The 15478-nt window shown below is 39.2% G+C and overlaps 1 protein-coding gene across 3 annotated transcripts; it reads right to left on the bottom strand.

The window, feature by feature from the left end:
• Positions 1–1125: 1125 nt before the first annotated feature.
• LOC121872182 (dynein axonemal heavy chain 3-like) lies at positions 1126–12566 on the bottom strand. Of its 3 annotated transcripts, none has more exons than XM_042374858.1 (5): positions 12399–12566; positions 10361–10555; positions 3193–3324; positions 2595–2730; positions 1126–1624 (listed from the first exon to the last, which is right to left on the bottom strand). In XM_042374858.1, the coding sequence occupies exons 1-5, from the start codon at positions 12564–12566 to the stop codon at positions 1422–1424; spliced, it is 834 nt and encodes a 277-aa protein (XP_042230792.1). In that variant the 3' UTR covers positions 1126–1421. The 3 variants fall into 3 exon arrangements, with proteins under 3 accessions (XP_042230792.1, XP_042230808.1, XP_042230800.1); XM_042374874.1 differs by having other exon boundaries at positions 1514–1624; positions 2595–2810; XM_042374866.1 differs by lacking the exon at positions 1126–1624 and having other exon boundaries at positions 2350–2810.
• Positions 12567–15478: the final 2912 nt, after the last annotated feature.

Here is a 15478-nt window from a genome sequence, read left to right as displayed (position 1 = left end):
AAATATACATCTAGATCAAGGAGTTTCCAGCATTTTTTAACCTTGGGCCGCGACAAATAAATTTGTATGTAACATATTATCAGTTTTTAGAACTGTTGGTGTGGGGATTAGTGGATGTCATCATTTTGAACTGACCTCATGTTTTTAGGTCACCCTGTATATTTAAGCCTCTCTCTGTCCATATAATCCAGTTGCCTCTGAAGATGTCTTGAATAAAGACGAAAGCTAAGGTACTCCGTTGTTTCCATCTTCCCGTGTGATTTTATCAAGATTTATCTTATCCACGTTTTCATTGTGGATTTACATGATATATATATATATATATATATATATATATATATATATATATATATATATATATATATATATATATATATATATATATATATATATATATATATATATATATATATATATATATATATATTGGTGGTAATGGCATTATTATTTTTTATTGCTGTTGGTGGTACAGTTTTGTAAGTGTGTGGGGTAGTACAATATTGTTGGTTTTTGTTAGCGATGTTGTGCTCTCAGGGCATTTGAAGACAGTGCACTAGTCCCAGCCATTCAGCTGTGACTTGGGCATGCATCCTTCCCATGCAGCTATTGCCTAAAGATCTGTGATTCAGTTCATTTTAGTTGCTGGTTGGGATTTGGGAGGCATAACCTTTCCAATGCCATCTCTCTCTCTTAAATGGCATGGTCTGTTCTGTTCTGTTCTGTTCTGATAATTACTCTTAGTATCGTATCATTCTCTTTATCTGTGAATTATTTCAATGTTTTCAGAAAAACTGACAAGGCACAAGATAAAAAACATTTTTCTTTGTCCGTTGCACGAGAACACACACCACACCTTGGCAGGTCAGGCAATAGTAGTGAAAAGTTTTGGCAGAAAATTACCATGTGGATCCATTACATTATGTATACAGCATTACATTAGTTCTTTATGCATGTACAATGCATATGTTTTAGGTAATATAGTGTTAAGTAGTTTGATCACACCAACAAGCTTCATGGCAAAGTCTGATTCTAGTGCCAAGGAAAATTGCCAATATTCTGTCTCTGATACAAAATATGCCTTAAAATGTTCATGACACCTTGTTTAGGAATATATAGAAAGTTAGATTTAGTTGGAGAAGATATGGTTTACTTTAGGTTAGCCAGTCTGTTGTCATATGGTGTGGATGTTGGTTTGGCTTCCAACTGGATGGTAGTAATGTGTTACGAAGTTCTCATCCTTCTGAGTGATTACAAATTAAGATGATGTTCACTTATCCAACTGAGAAATGGTGGCATGTAGATGGAGTTCAGTCATCCAGCTCATTCAGAGTAGAGTATAGACCATTCAGTTGGGTGACGTATGCAAATGATCTTCAGTCATTCAGTTAGTTGAAGATGACTTGCTGATAAATACATGGGGTTCAGTCATCTAATTGGGTAAGGGCTGCTGCTGCACGACTGACCCAGTGGTGGCATGGGAGGGAGGAAGGCAGGATCAAATCAAGGATATAAGTGGAGGAATGTCCTGTGGTGGAGAGTGTGCCACTCCGCTCGCTGGTGCGGTACACAGGGCAGTGGTACATGCCTTTCTCTTCTGCCTGGTCTTCATATTTACAGCTCACACCTGCAGACAACGCTATGAAAATCTTCAGGCAATTTGATGATGTATAAAAATAAGTAGTTTATGAATCAACTTTCTTCCAATTAGTCCAGATTATCGAGAGTTTGTTGGTATTCACTAAGCTGAATCATTCTACTTCAGTATCTGAGTGATGTATTTTTGTGCAAATAAGTTCAGGACAATATACGAGTGTGGCTAATCTAAATAAAACATCAGTTAGCAGAAATGTCATTAACATCTCAGACTCATCAAAATTTGTGAATCATAAGTTATAAGTTCTTGGTTACATATTCCTTCAAAAGATTTTGGTTATGTAACTAATGACAGTATCTTAACAAACTGCTCAAAAATTATTTTAATTTTATGTTCACTTGTAATGAACATTCCCTTCGTGTTTCATGCAAAGAAGTCACGAGTGTTTATTTTTGGTAAGCTCCACTAAGTGTATTAAATATCAATAATATGATTTATTTAAAATTTGACATACCATACCAGTAGTCTTATCTCAAAATCTAAAGGAGTAAAGATTTTCTTTTTGCTGTGAATAAAGTTGTCACCAAGATATATTTGCCGATATAAACTAAAACATATACGTATACCACTTAATTTACATTTAAATCCACTGAGAACAGGAATAACTGGTGTATAAAAATAATCCAGTCATTTAACAATTTGCAGAAAAAAATTGTCTACTGTATTCTAGGTTATATCCATTCAATAGTTTCAAATAGTTTGAAATCTAGGTTTTATTATAAAGTACATAAACCAAATTTCATTTTGTAAATAGTATACTGACATATCATTACTTTTGACATGGAGCAATTTTCAGGTACCCATAAAATCTTAACCAATGATATGGTTAAATCACCTTGATGAGAATACCTGATCTGACTCAGTGATAAAGAAAATTAAATTGAACATGTAGGGCAAGGTAAAGGAATGAGTAAAGAGAAGGTGTGTTGGGGGCACATACCCTCATGGTGTGACATGTCTGGGAGGGCAGCAGGTTGGAAAAGGATGATAGGTAACTGGTCATGTAGCTGCTTGGCTGACATCTCCGCCAAGCAATGTTGTTCACGATCCCAGCGTGCACCTTCCAGGAAGAAGCCCTGCACAAGAGCACATTGGTATTAAGGGGCTGCATGTTGGGTGTAGAAAACTCTTCTGCCATACTGCTTTGTCTGTCATACTGGAATGACATGGGTATAACCCAATTGACTGTTTGACATATCATGCATACTGATCTTGGTTATTTTACCTGACCTATAATATACCTGCCCAGGCAACCTCACTTGCCTGGTATTCTAACAAAGATGCCCTCACTTGTCTTTGTCCTGCTTATTAGGTGTATAGCTTAAATATCTAAATCCTCTCCCAGCTTTGCGCAGTGGCAATATCGTAACCAATGAGTTTTATCCAAGGTGTGTTACTGTGTAAAGCTCGACTATCTGCTAATACTATTGGGAAAAATTTATCTAGCAATCAACCCTACCCTTATTATTAAGAGCCCAACCCCTGAACCCCTACTTATTCTATTCTAATATTATTTTCTAATCTATCATCCTACTAACCCATGTGTAGGTGCCTCCCTGTGCTTGGCGAGGGATGACCTGGTAGATGACGTCATCAGATTCATGACTTTGGCTCTGTGAGTCATTCTCGTTGTCTTCCTTTTCCTGCTGTTCAGTTGGGACTTTCACCGTCTGGAAAGTGAAGAAAAAAAATTGTTGGCCTACATAAAAGGTAACGGGTAGTGAGGGATGGGGTTGAAGACCAGATCACAGCTGAACCGAGTCACTAATCAAGGCACATTTAACTTATTTTACTTTTATCCTCTTCACCACTGATTGGCTCGTTAGCAACTTGGGTGATCGGTCACGTCTCTGTTACTTTCCCTTTTCTTTTATCCTCTTCACCACTGATCGGCTCGTTAGCCGCTTTGGCGATCGGTCACGTCTCTGTTACGCACTGTTGGCAAGTACTGGGCATGCACCAGCCCCTGAATGTACCTGAACCTGCTCCAGTGTTGGTCAAGTCTTGTCTAGAAAGAGCTCACACTCTGTGCCATCACAACACTTTCTGGTAGATTGTTCCAAGAGTTCACAACTCTCACTCCGAAAAAGTTTGCCCTCACAGTTTTCTGGACTTGCGGCTTCTTCAATCTTGAGCTGTGACCCCTTGTGAACTGATCTGCCAGCTCCAAGTAAGGACACTCGACTTAGTGCCCCCTGAGAGGTTTATACACCTCAATTAGGTCTCCCCTTGCCCGTCTGTAGTATAAGCTAGGCAGTTCAGGCGCTCCAATCACTCAGGGTAGCTGAGGTGCCGAAGTGCAGGCACCAGTCTGGTGGCCCTCCTTTAAACATTTTCAATCAACTGACAGTCCGTAGCATATCTCGGGGACCAGACAGGGTGACAGTACTCCAGATGGGGAAGCACTTCACTCTTGAAGATCGTTACGAGGGATGGAATGTCTAGATATCTTAACGACCTTCTTATAAGATCCAATAATTTATTTGCCTGATTTACCTTCTCCTCGCAATGGCCCGAGAACTTTAGCTCATTGTCAACATACACACCTAGGTCCTTCTCACATTCAATCTCAAATAGTGCAGTTTCTTCATCCCGTTGGGACATATGATACGCCTCCTTACCGTTGGTACGCCCCAGGTGCATCCTCTTACACTTCGTGACATTGAATTTCAGCAGCCATTTCTTCAACCATTCTCGGAGCCCACAGAGGTCCTTCTGCAGCTCTTCACAGTCTGCTTGGTTCTTGCTTTCCTGAAATAACTTGGCGTCATCGGCAAACATTTGTATGTAGGAGTGTACAATGTCAGGCATGTCATTTATGAAACAAACAACAGCAGGCCCAGTACACTGCCCTGTGGTACCCCACTTGCGACAGGTACAGATGATGATTTCGTGCCATTAATCACCACACACTGCTTGCGGTCATGTAGAAGGTCATCTATCTACACTAGGACATTTCCCAGAATTCCGTACCCTTCCAGTTTGATTTTCAGCCTTAATAAATTATAATTTCTGTAAAACATTTTTTGTTCTATATCACAATTTTTGTGTTGAAATTTTTTATAATTTATCCCAGGGTTTCAATTGTTTTCTTATTTTGACAACACAACATACATATATCATTTCTCACTCTCAATATTTTTTTAATTATTTTTATTTTTTTATTTATGGTTCTATTATTATTACAGTACAGTGACCCCTCGTTTAACGAACACCTCGGTTAACGTAATTTCGATTAACGAACTGCCTTCCATAAGGATCTTCAATTCGTTTAACGAAAAAAATTTCGCTTAACGAACTTCTTACGAACCGACCTCAACATGTTTTCGCTTGCACTGACCGGGCAACCAGCTTTAGTATCAGTCCGCCAATACATTAATCGGTTCTAGGGCTTAAATTCCTTACTATTTTTGTAAATATCAAGAAGTTTATACTATTCAATTATTTTAAAAGTTTAATATTAACTTTTTTAGTCATTTTAACAATTATTGAACATAATTGAAGGTAAAGTGACTAGTTTAATGCGCGGCATCCAGCCTCTTAACACAGCAAACAGGCGTCAGTCTCTCTCTGTTTTCACTGGAGGTAACATCTTGCTTGAGACTCTCTTCAACTAAACGCTTTTTTTCTGTGTTTCCAAGCAAATTATTGGTCATTTTGAAAATTATTTTACATATTGACAATATATAGTGCAGTGCAGTGTTATTTTAAAGAAAATATTCTTTATTTACAGCTAGTTTAACTTTGAAAAATACGTGTTGCCATTGTTTGAATCCAGCATGGGGCCTAAGAGATCAAGAAAAGTGATTTCAATCCAAATGAAGCAGGAAATAATAAAAAAACACGAACAAGGTATTAAATCAAATGCGCTATGCAAAGAATATGGCATGTCGGCATCAACTGTGTCGACAATTCTTGCACAAAAAGACAAATTTAAGGAAGTGAACGTGAGAGACAAATCTACAAGAGTGTTTAAAAGTAGATCCCTAATCGTAGAAACTGAGAGGTTACTTATCATCTGGATTAGGGAAAAACAGATGAAAGGTGATTCAGTTTCTGGTGATTTCATTTGTGAAAGAGCCAGGGAGATTTATGAACATTTAAAGACAGATCAACCTAGTTCTTCAGGAACAGAATTTGAAGATTTTCGGGCTAGCAAAGGCTGGTTCGAAAAATTTAAGAAAAGAAGTGACATTTTAAGTGTTGTTAGGCATGGTGAAGCTGCTAGTGCTGATAAAGAAGGGGCAGCAAAGTTTTTAATTGAATTTAAAAAACTGATGGAAGAAGAAAATTATCTTCCACAGCAAGTGTTCAATGTTGACGAAACTGGGCTGTTCTGGAAAAAGATGCCCAAAAGAACATTCATCACCAAGGATGAAGCCTCTTTACCTGGGCATAAACCCATGAAAGACCGTCTCACTCTATTGCTTGGTGCCAATGCTTCAGGGGATTTCCGACTGAAGCCTATGCTTGTCTACCACTCTGAAAACCCCAGGGTGTTCAAGCAACAGAAAGTGGTAAGAACAATGCTTGGAGTTTATTGGAAGTCCAACCGTAAGGCATGGGTGACAAGACAGTTCTTTAATGAATGGGCTATTGATGTGTTTTGCCCCTCTGTCAAGAGCTACCTAACCACCAATAAACTTCCTGTAAAGGCTCTTCTCCTCATGGATAATGCTCCTGGTCATGACCCTGACCTTGCCAGAAATTTGGAGTATAAATTTGACTTTGTGAAAGTGTTGTTTTTGCCTCCAAACACTACATCACTCATACAGCCAATGGACCAGAATGTGATCAGCAACTTCAAGAAGTTGTACATGAAGAAAATGTTTAGGAGGTGTCATCAGGCAACTTCCATTGATCCTGAACTAACACTGAAACAGTTCTGGAAGACACAATTCAACGTCCTGGAGGCTGTAAAATTGATTGTGTCATCATGGCAAGAAGTCTCCAATAGAACCCTCAATTCTTCATGGAAAGCACTGTGGCCATCAGTAGTCCATGATTTTGAGGGATTTGAGGATGACACAGAGTTGGACCAGGAGATTGTGTCCATTGGTCAGTCATTGGGTCTTGAAGTGGAGGAGAAGGATGTGGAAGAGCTTGTGATGTCTCATGAGGAGGAACTTACTCCTAATGACTTGAAGGAACTGGATGAGATGTTACGGGTAGAGGCTGACAGTGGTGAGGAGGAAATTGAAAGTGATGACCATATGTCAGCTACACAGTTGAAAGATGTGATTTACCACTGGGAGAAGTTCAGGGAACTGGCTTCAAAGCACCCAGAAGTGGAAAAAACTGAACTAGCTTTGTGTCATGTTGAGGACTCAGTGGTCTCCTTCTTTAAACATAAGTTAATGGTGAGGAGGACAGATGCCCCACAGACCACAATTGACACTTTCTTCAGTAAAAGGCAGAGGGAACAAGATGCTAGCCCTCAGCCTTCCACTTCAAGAAGGAGAGAGGATGTTCATGGTGGAGAATCTGTCAGTCCAGAGGTTCCTGACATTTTCATGGAAGGTGACTCACCTTCCAAGAAGCAGTAAAATGCTTCTCCTCCACCTCCACTTCCTTCTCTTCTCCCTTCTCCTCCTGCACCTCCCACTTCAAATGCACATCATCACCATCATCCAGGAGCCTTCTACATACACACCTCAAAGTAAGTAAATTTTTCCGCCATTTTTGTTGAAGTTAGGAAATTTTCGGTGAGCTGGAACCAATTACCCAAAAACCCATTGAAACAATGGTTTCGGTTAACGAACGTTTCGGTTAACGAACGACCTTCTGGAACGGATTGAGTTCGTTAACCGAGGGGCCACTGTATTTATAATTTTTATTATTATTAATTTATTATATCCCCCCCCCCCCAGGCCTTGATGTGGGTCATTAAAAATTACCTGTGCCCGGGTGGGCAAATGACCATAAAAAAAACCTTTTTTTTTTCTAAAAAAGCAGTTTTTGTGATATAGTCCAGAATGCAACATCTAGCTTTATACCTACGTATGTTAATGCCTAGCAATAACTCGCCAAGCCAACATATAGGCAATTAAAACAAATAATAATTACTTAATACATAATATTAGGAGGACACGTCGCTACCTGGCATTTAATTGCAGGTTATATCCCAAATATAGTGGTCATAATTTACAAAATGAGTACTATGGGCGAATTTCCGCAACCTGAGTTTCTGTAACGTAAGAGATACCTGTAAAATAACTATGTAACTTGAACCAGGTCTTAAACTAACCAGGGTTTTAAATATGAATCATCGTAATTCAAGGCTTTCCTTTACCCTGAAATTTATTTTATTTTTTTGAGCACTCCAAGAAAAATCTCTCCGTTCTGGGCATTCAAACAAATTTCCGAAAAATTGCATCGTGCATCGGCATGTGCCGAGCATATGGGTGGGTAGACTCAAAATGTTCGTGAGCTATGATTGGCTACTACTCTGTACCTGTACTGTCATATGACTGCATGGGATGCCTAAAATTGGCTGATGTATCTTGCAGTCTATCTCCTCAAACTCTAGCATCATGAGAGTAGTAGCTTGTTTGCTCACAAACTGTGTTGTGCAGTACTGTACCAGCATATAATCAGCCAAGACTACCATTTAAATAGTGTTAATTAAGATGTAAAAAGTAATTATATTCATGCACACTGTAAAGTACAGTACTGTACATTCAGAAAGTGAAAGTACCATATGTACAGTAGTACATATAGCAGAGTGGTCAGTGTATGCTAGTATGTAGAGAGTGTATGTACAGTACAGCAAACAGTGTGTACAATCCCTCCTTCATGTAGGGAAAGGAGAATGACATTTAGCAACACCTGCTACAGGCAGGTCATCCTATATGATCATTTCACCATTTGGCTTGCTTAAGACAACGAAATCTGCTATTAAATGCCAGGTAGCGACGTGTCCTCCTAATATTACGTATTTAAGTAATTATTAGATGTTTTAATTGCCTGTATGTTGGCCTGGTGAGTTAATGCTAGGCATTTACATACTTAGGTTTTTAGAAAAAAAATTGCTTTATTTTGCAGGGTCAGGTGTGTGTGTGAGTAGTAATACGCAGTCAGATGCGCTAGTGCCAGTTCATAATGTAAATAATGTTAGTGTGAAGCAATAAAACTGTATCTCTAATCACTGTTATGAATAAATTAGACATACATAAGTTAAAAAAGTGATAAAATTAGGTGAGTGGAACAGTGAAGATATAAATCCACGAGTAGAAAACATGACGATGTAGCAACATGGTAATTTATGCCACACAGCCACAAACCCTATGCTTCATACTTCCCATCCTGCAAACTCCAAAATGGTGAGTACAGCCAAAATTAGTGTTGTTCTAAAGTTTCATATACCAAATTGCATCTTTTAAGTCCTCCCCCAAATTTTTAGACGACCAGGGGTGACATTTAACATTCCAGAACCCGACCGAGTATGGATCAAGTGTTAATGTGTGTATCATTACCGGGTAAGTGTTTTGGAATGCTTACTATAAAATGTGTGATATCTCTGTATGTATTTTGTAGCAAAAAACATATGATACTGAAATCTTAGTGCTTCAGTGTTATGTTCATACCATTGAGTGTTTTGGATTGATTACAGTCCAGTTAGTAACCAGAAAAGGGTTCAGGTTCCAACAAAACTAAAGCCATAACACATGATTGGTTGGTACCATTTTTCTTAAAATAATGCATTACAATGATATTACTGTACAGGTGCTCCTCTACTTAAGAACATTCAACTTACAAACTTTCAGAGATACAAACACCATCACTGAGGGGGGGTTACCTGCCAGAACAGGTGTTTAATGTGGATGAGACTGGACTATTTTGAAGAAAATTCCAGATAGAACAAACATTACCTAAGAGGAGAAGAGTGAGCCAGGTTTTAAAGCTGTATTAAAGGGTATAGCTGTACTATATATCCATAATATTTTCATTTTTTACAATATATTTGGTATCTACAAGAGCAAAGATGGACTTACAAGCAAGCCTCAGGAACGTAACACGTTCGTAAGTAGAGGAGTACCTGTAGTATGTAACAGTAAGTGAGGTAGTAAATCTGATGACAAGATAGCCACAATTATTTAGGCTGCTTGTACAGATGGGGCTTGTGTAACTTCCAACTTCTATTTATTTTTTCTGGAAGTAGGATGACTCCAGAAGGCTGCACCTTAATTGTTTGAGCCGTGTTAATCACCCTGTTTGAATATAGGGCACACATATGCCATTTTCCTTTGTCTATTAGCATACCTGTCATCTTGGTAAGATTTATCCTTCTCCTTTCATGATCTTGCTACCTTTTCCCTCCTTATTCAGTTCCTTCTTCATCCTTCTACCACTTGTTATCTTGTCATCCTTCCTTATCTATTTCTGCTTGTACCTGGTCTCTCTTCCTTCATTATTTATCAAGCTCTTCCCTCTCTGTTATGTGGTTCTCTTTTGATAACTAATCTTTCATTTCCCATTCTGTCTTCACCATCCTCATAGTCCAATTCTTACCAAGACAGCCTTTTAGTTTACCTGACTCTACTCTTCATCCTTTCCTGAATACTCCCTTCCACTTAATCTGGTTTATCTCTCTCTCTCTCTCTCTCTCTCTCTGATTTATTACTTACTTTCCCTTCCTTCCTTCCTTCAATCCCTGTACTAAAGTTATTAGCCTGGCATTTGATATCTGTTTCTGCATATTGTTACCTGGTCACCCTCCTTCTTGAGCTGGGGGGAGTCGTTATCGTAAGGAAGCGATTCGTTGTCTTCGAGGTCAGTGTCGAGGGGGTAGTACTGCCCCTGCACATTTGGCGTGGGCAGCCGCTCGATCACCACTGGCAACTCCACGAAGTTGGGTCTGATACATTCCTGGATGATATCTTCCACCTCCTTTTCCATTACCTGTTGGTGTAAATGCATATGGAGTATACAGTGAGTATGCTGTCAGTACAAAATTATTACACAACCTATGATAAATGAGATTAAATTTTATATAATTTACAGTACTGTACTTTACTGAAGCAGCAATGTACATAAATGACTAGAGAGCATGTCAGTGAGTGATATTTGGGGAAGCATATGCTGCTGCTGGTGGGTGATGCTAGATTTTTAGTGACGGGTAAACCAGATAGAAATTTGGGACTTGATGGTTGAAGGGAAGTACCATAATAGAACACATCTGATACTGTAATAAGAATTCATGAATGACATCCAATTTCTGAGAGAACCTGTGTGTGTGTCTGATCTTGATTCTGGTTTCAGGCATTACATTGAGAAAAGGCTTGAATGAACATATATTGCTATGGTAGCTATATCATCTGCTGTGGTAGGCATACAGGGGCAGTACAGTATTGTCAATATGTGTTTGCTGTAGTAGGCATACAGGGGCAGTATTGTCATCATGTGACAGCTGTAGTAGGCATGCAGGAGCAGTATTGTCATCATGTGACAGCTGTAGTAGGCATGCAGGAGCAGTATTGTCATCATGTGTCTGCCCTTGGTAGGCACTGAGTAATATTGCACTAAAACAAATGTAAGTTTATTTTTACCTCCACCTTTTTGGATAGTTAGATTGGCCACCTTTGTCTTTACCCAATGACAAATGGTGTCAAAGAAGTCAAGAACATGTCACAACAAGGCAAAAATTACCCACATGAGCTGTTCAAATGGACTTGAGACTGGCAAATGGTCTTTAACATTACAAAATGCAAGTCCCTTCACACTTTCCTGGATTCTGTCAATAAGGAGAAAGATCTTGGTGTTGTGATAAGTCATTCAATGAAGGTGGCACAACAAGTAACTCCAGCAGTGAGAAAAGCAAATTGAGATTTGGGAATTATAAATGTACCTTTGAATATACAGGTAATGATAGAAAAATTCTCCTTGAACTATACAACTCTCAAGTATGTCCCAGTCTGGATTACTGCGTACAAGCATGGAAACCCTACCTCCAGAAAGATATAACATCCCTAGAAAAGGTCCAGCACAAGCAATCAAGATGATTCCAGAACTACTGTATATCATCTCGATTATCCAAGTTCAGTAGACCTTTCAGACAAGGCACAATATGGAAGATTTCATTAAAATATACAATATCCTGAAAGGAGATAATTACAAACTCGTCAAACTATCTTGCAGAACAAATATCAGGAAATACTTCTTCACACAGATGGTGAGACCTGGAATGGTCTACCAGCCCAAGCTGTAGAATCATGAACAGAACTGGGCTTCAAATAACCCTCTACAAAATTAACATGAACACTGGAGGGATCCTACACAGGCCACTGGCCTCCTTCCCTTGTCATAGCTACTTCTTGTGGGTGGTCATTAGGTAAATAAGTAAGCGATTTTTCCAATTTAGCATAATATATTTGTTTTAGTTTCATTGTGTATTTTTAAAATTGTTGTTATTATAACTGCATTTAACTTCATTACACTTTTCAACTAGTCTCCAGTCATGATTTGAATTTGTCTTTTGATTTAATAGTTTAATTTTTTTAATATTATAACAGTCATGTGTCTTGTTTTATCTTATCATTGTTGATTCTTTTCTATAGATTGCACTGATGATGGCTACTGTGATAATTGAAAGTTAATTAATAAAGAAGAATAAGTGTCAAGATGTTCATTGTGGTGCTTGTCCAGTCTTTGAACCTTACAAACTAGGCACTTGTTTGTTTGTAATATTACCATACAAATAATTACATTATAAACATAATATGGTACTAGATATAAAAGTAGTAACCTTAAACAGGAAGTCAATCCTGTCGATGGGTATGGCATGTTTCCTGGCATAGTTCTGACGTATGCCCGTGAGGAAGGAGTAGGGGAAGAACAGCCCAGAAAACCAGAATACGTCGGGGATTTTCTCGTCCGCCCACCGCTGGAAGAACTTTAGCCTGAAGGAATGCATAATAAGGTAGTAAGACAAACAAGCACAGCATAGGCCTCTTGAGTGAGTTCTTTATCATATTATTATATCAGTCTACTCAAAATTTATGCTTAGTAGACCTGAATCCCATATAATGCCAACTATATGAAACATTATTCTAACACTTTTATGAGCTTCACATATACTTTGTCAAGCATCTTTAAGTTAGCTTGAAAAGTATACAGTGGTCCCTCGGTTAACGAGCGCCTCGGTTAACGAGATTTCGGTTAACGAGTTACCTTCCATAAGATTCTTAACTTCGGTTAACGAGCAATCCCTCGATTAACGAGTATCTTACGAGCCGACCTCCACATGTTTTAGCTTGCATTTGGCGGTCCACCAGCTGTAGTATTAGTCCGCCAATACAGTAATCGGTTCTAGGGCTCAAATTCCTTACCCTTTTAGTAAATATCAAGAAGTTTATACTATTAAATAATTTTAAAAGTTTAATATTAATTTTTTTTAGTTATATAAACAATTATTGAACATAATTGAAGGTAGGGTCACTAGTTTGTGGCACGCCATCCAGCCTGCCAACACAGCATACAGGCGTCAATCTGTGTCTTTTCAGTGGAGGTAACATCTTGCTTGAGAGACTCTTCAACTAAACGCTTTTTTTCTGTGTTTACAGGCAAATTGTTGGTCATTTTGAAATTTATTTTACATATTGACAATATATGATGCAGTGCAGTGTTGATTTAAAGAAAATAATCTTGAATTACACCAAGAGAACTAAAATTTTATGGGTGAAATGGCGCCATGGGGTGACTTCTCTTCCACCCCAATTCCTTCTCTTCTCCCTTCTCCTCCACCCCCATTCTAATTCATCATCATCATCATCATCATCATCATCCACGAGCCTTCTACATACACACCTCAAAGTAAGTGTACTTTTCTACCTTTTTTGTTGAATTTAGGTAATTTTCGGTGAGCTGGAACCAATTACCCAAAAACCCATTGAAACAATGGTTTCGGTTAACGAGCAACCTTCTAGAACGGATTGTGCTCGTTAACCGAGGGACCACTGTACAGTAATACCCTAGTTTACGCAGTTCTCGTTTACGCGTTTCCACATTTACGTGGTACCCCGCCAGAACCGGAATGCGGCGCGGGCAGGGTGCGCACAAGGTCGCCCAGTCATCAAAACATTACTGAGTTCTTCACCCGCCACCCACCACAGCCGGCCCAAGTCAGTGATAGTGAGGATATGGACTTTGAGGGGTTTGACAAAGAGGCCCTGCAAGCCTCTGTGGTGGATAGTGATATAATTGATGCAAGTGATACAGGTGAGGGCCAATAATCTGCCCTCTGCCTCGGAACCAACCCCCCATCCCCGTGTGCCCAGCCATCTTTTCTACTAATGTAAGTGTTAAAAACCTAATATTATTGATATTTCTCTTAATTGTGTGCATACCATCATAAAATTAAGATGTTATTTTTACTACAACGTAGGTATTGTGTCTGAAAAAGTGTAGTTTGGGAGTCGGCCCGGTCTCTATTTCAATTAATCCCATATGTTATGTTGTTCACTTTACGCGTTTCTCGTTTTACGTGCTACTCCGCGGGTTCAATTGACCGCGTAAATCGGGGTATTACTGTATTTAAAAGTATCTACAATTTATGTCAGTAAATTGTACCTGTAGTCTGATACTGTACAAGTATCCCTCATTTAAAAGTGTGTGTGTGTGTGTGCACACAGGGTGGTGTAATGCATCTAGTGTGACAGCATTATATTAGTGTTAAGGTGCAAGCACTGTTTGCTACCTCTCGCTTTCAGCTGCCGCCGCTGGCTACCTCTGATGACGAACAAAGAAGCAACCTTCTGTAAGTCTTCCCCTACCAGTACACAGCCTCTTCACCATCAAAACTCCTGCTGTGCCTCCTCGTGGCAACACATGATAACTAGGTGCCTCGTGGGGCCAGGCTAGACCAGCAGGGGATCTCGGAGCAGCAGTGGGCCCCAGAGGGACAGCACATAGACCGACAGGCATGTGGACATGTCCTGGTGCCTACTAACCACTGCCTTGCAGATTAACCTTGGTAGGTATAAGACTACGGGTGTAAACCCTAAGCGAAAAATCTGAAGCGGAGACATGCTTACAGAACTCCAGTAAGACCCCAATGGCAGTGTAGGTGGAAGAGATAACCAACAAGGGAACCCAACGACTATACCAGCAGATGAAGGCAATGCAAAATGGACAGGCTAATAAGGCAAAACCCAACAAACTGGGCTATTGGCAGTCCATTGCAACTCTCCTCCCCATTCGTTGCAACTACCTGCACCACTGGACCAGGACAAGGGAGAGCCATGGTGTGTGGTTGCAGTCTGTGCTCTTGCCTCACCACATAAATCAACTCATGCACAGCCATCACTTACTACTACTCATCATACTCGATTCTGAGAGACAGCAAAGTAGGTGGGGTTGCATTCCTGAAAAATCTAACATTAAAAAAAAATTATTACTAAATGAGGATAACATCGAAGCATGGAGGACAAGCAACAGGTTTAAATGTCATGGCAGTAAACAGCGAGGACTGAAGTCCCTAATAATAATAAATGAGTTCATTACGAATAGTTTCAAAGTTAAACGACGGATTTATTAACACAAAAATTCAAATTGCATACATGTACTGTACTACAACATCTTTTAAGATAAACAATAAAGTTGATAAATAGCATATTATAAAACAAAAGCACATATTTTATGTAAAAAAAAACCCAGCTCCTTCCACACTCAAACCAGCTGAGCACTCACTCAGTTGACTTAGAGATGTGTGCGTGCCTGCTGCACTGTGTGTATGCTGTGACATCACTGCCCACACATACAAACCCATGCTCTTCATTTTTCTTATTACATAATTTTATATGATATTTTCTTTATTTCTAAGCCACA

The sequence above is a fragment of the Homarus americanus genome, unplaced genomic scaffold, assembly GCF_018991925.1.
Source record: "Homarus americanus isolate GMGI-L3 unplaced genomic scaffold, GMGI_Hamer_2.0 scaffold53818, whole genome shotgun sequence".
Taxonomy (NCBI): Eukaryota; Metazoa; Arthropoda; class Malacostraca; order Decapoda; family Nephropidae; genus Homarus; species Homarus americanus.
The sequence above is the reverse complement of the archived record's forward strand: the minus strand, read 5'-3'. Positions and strand labels throughout refer to the sequence as shown.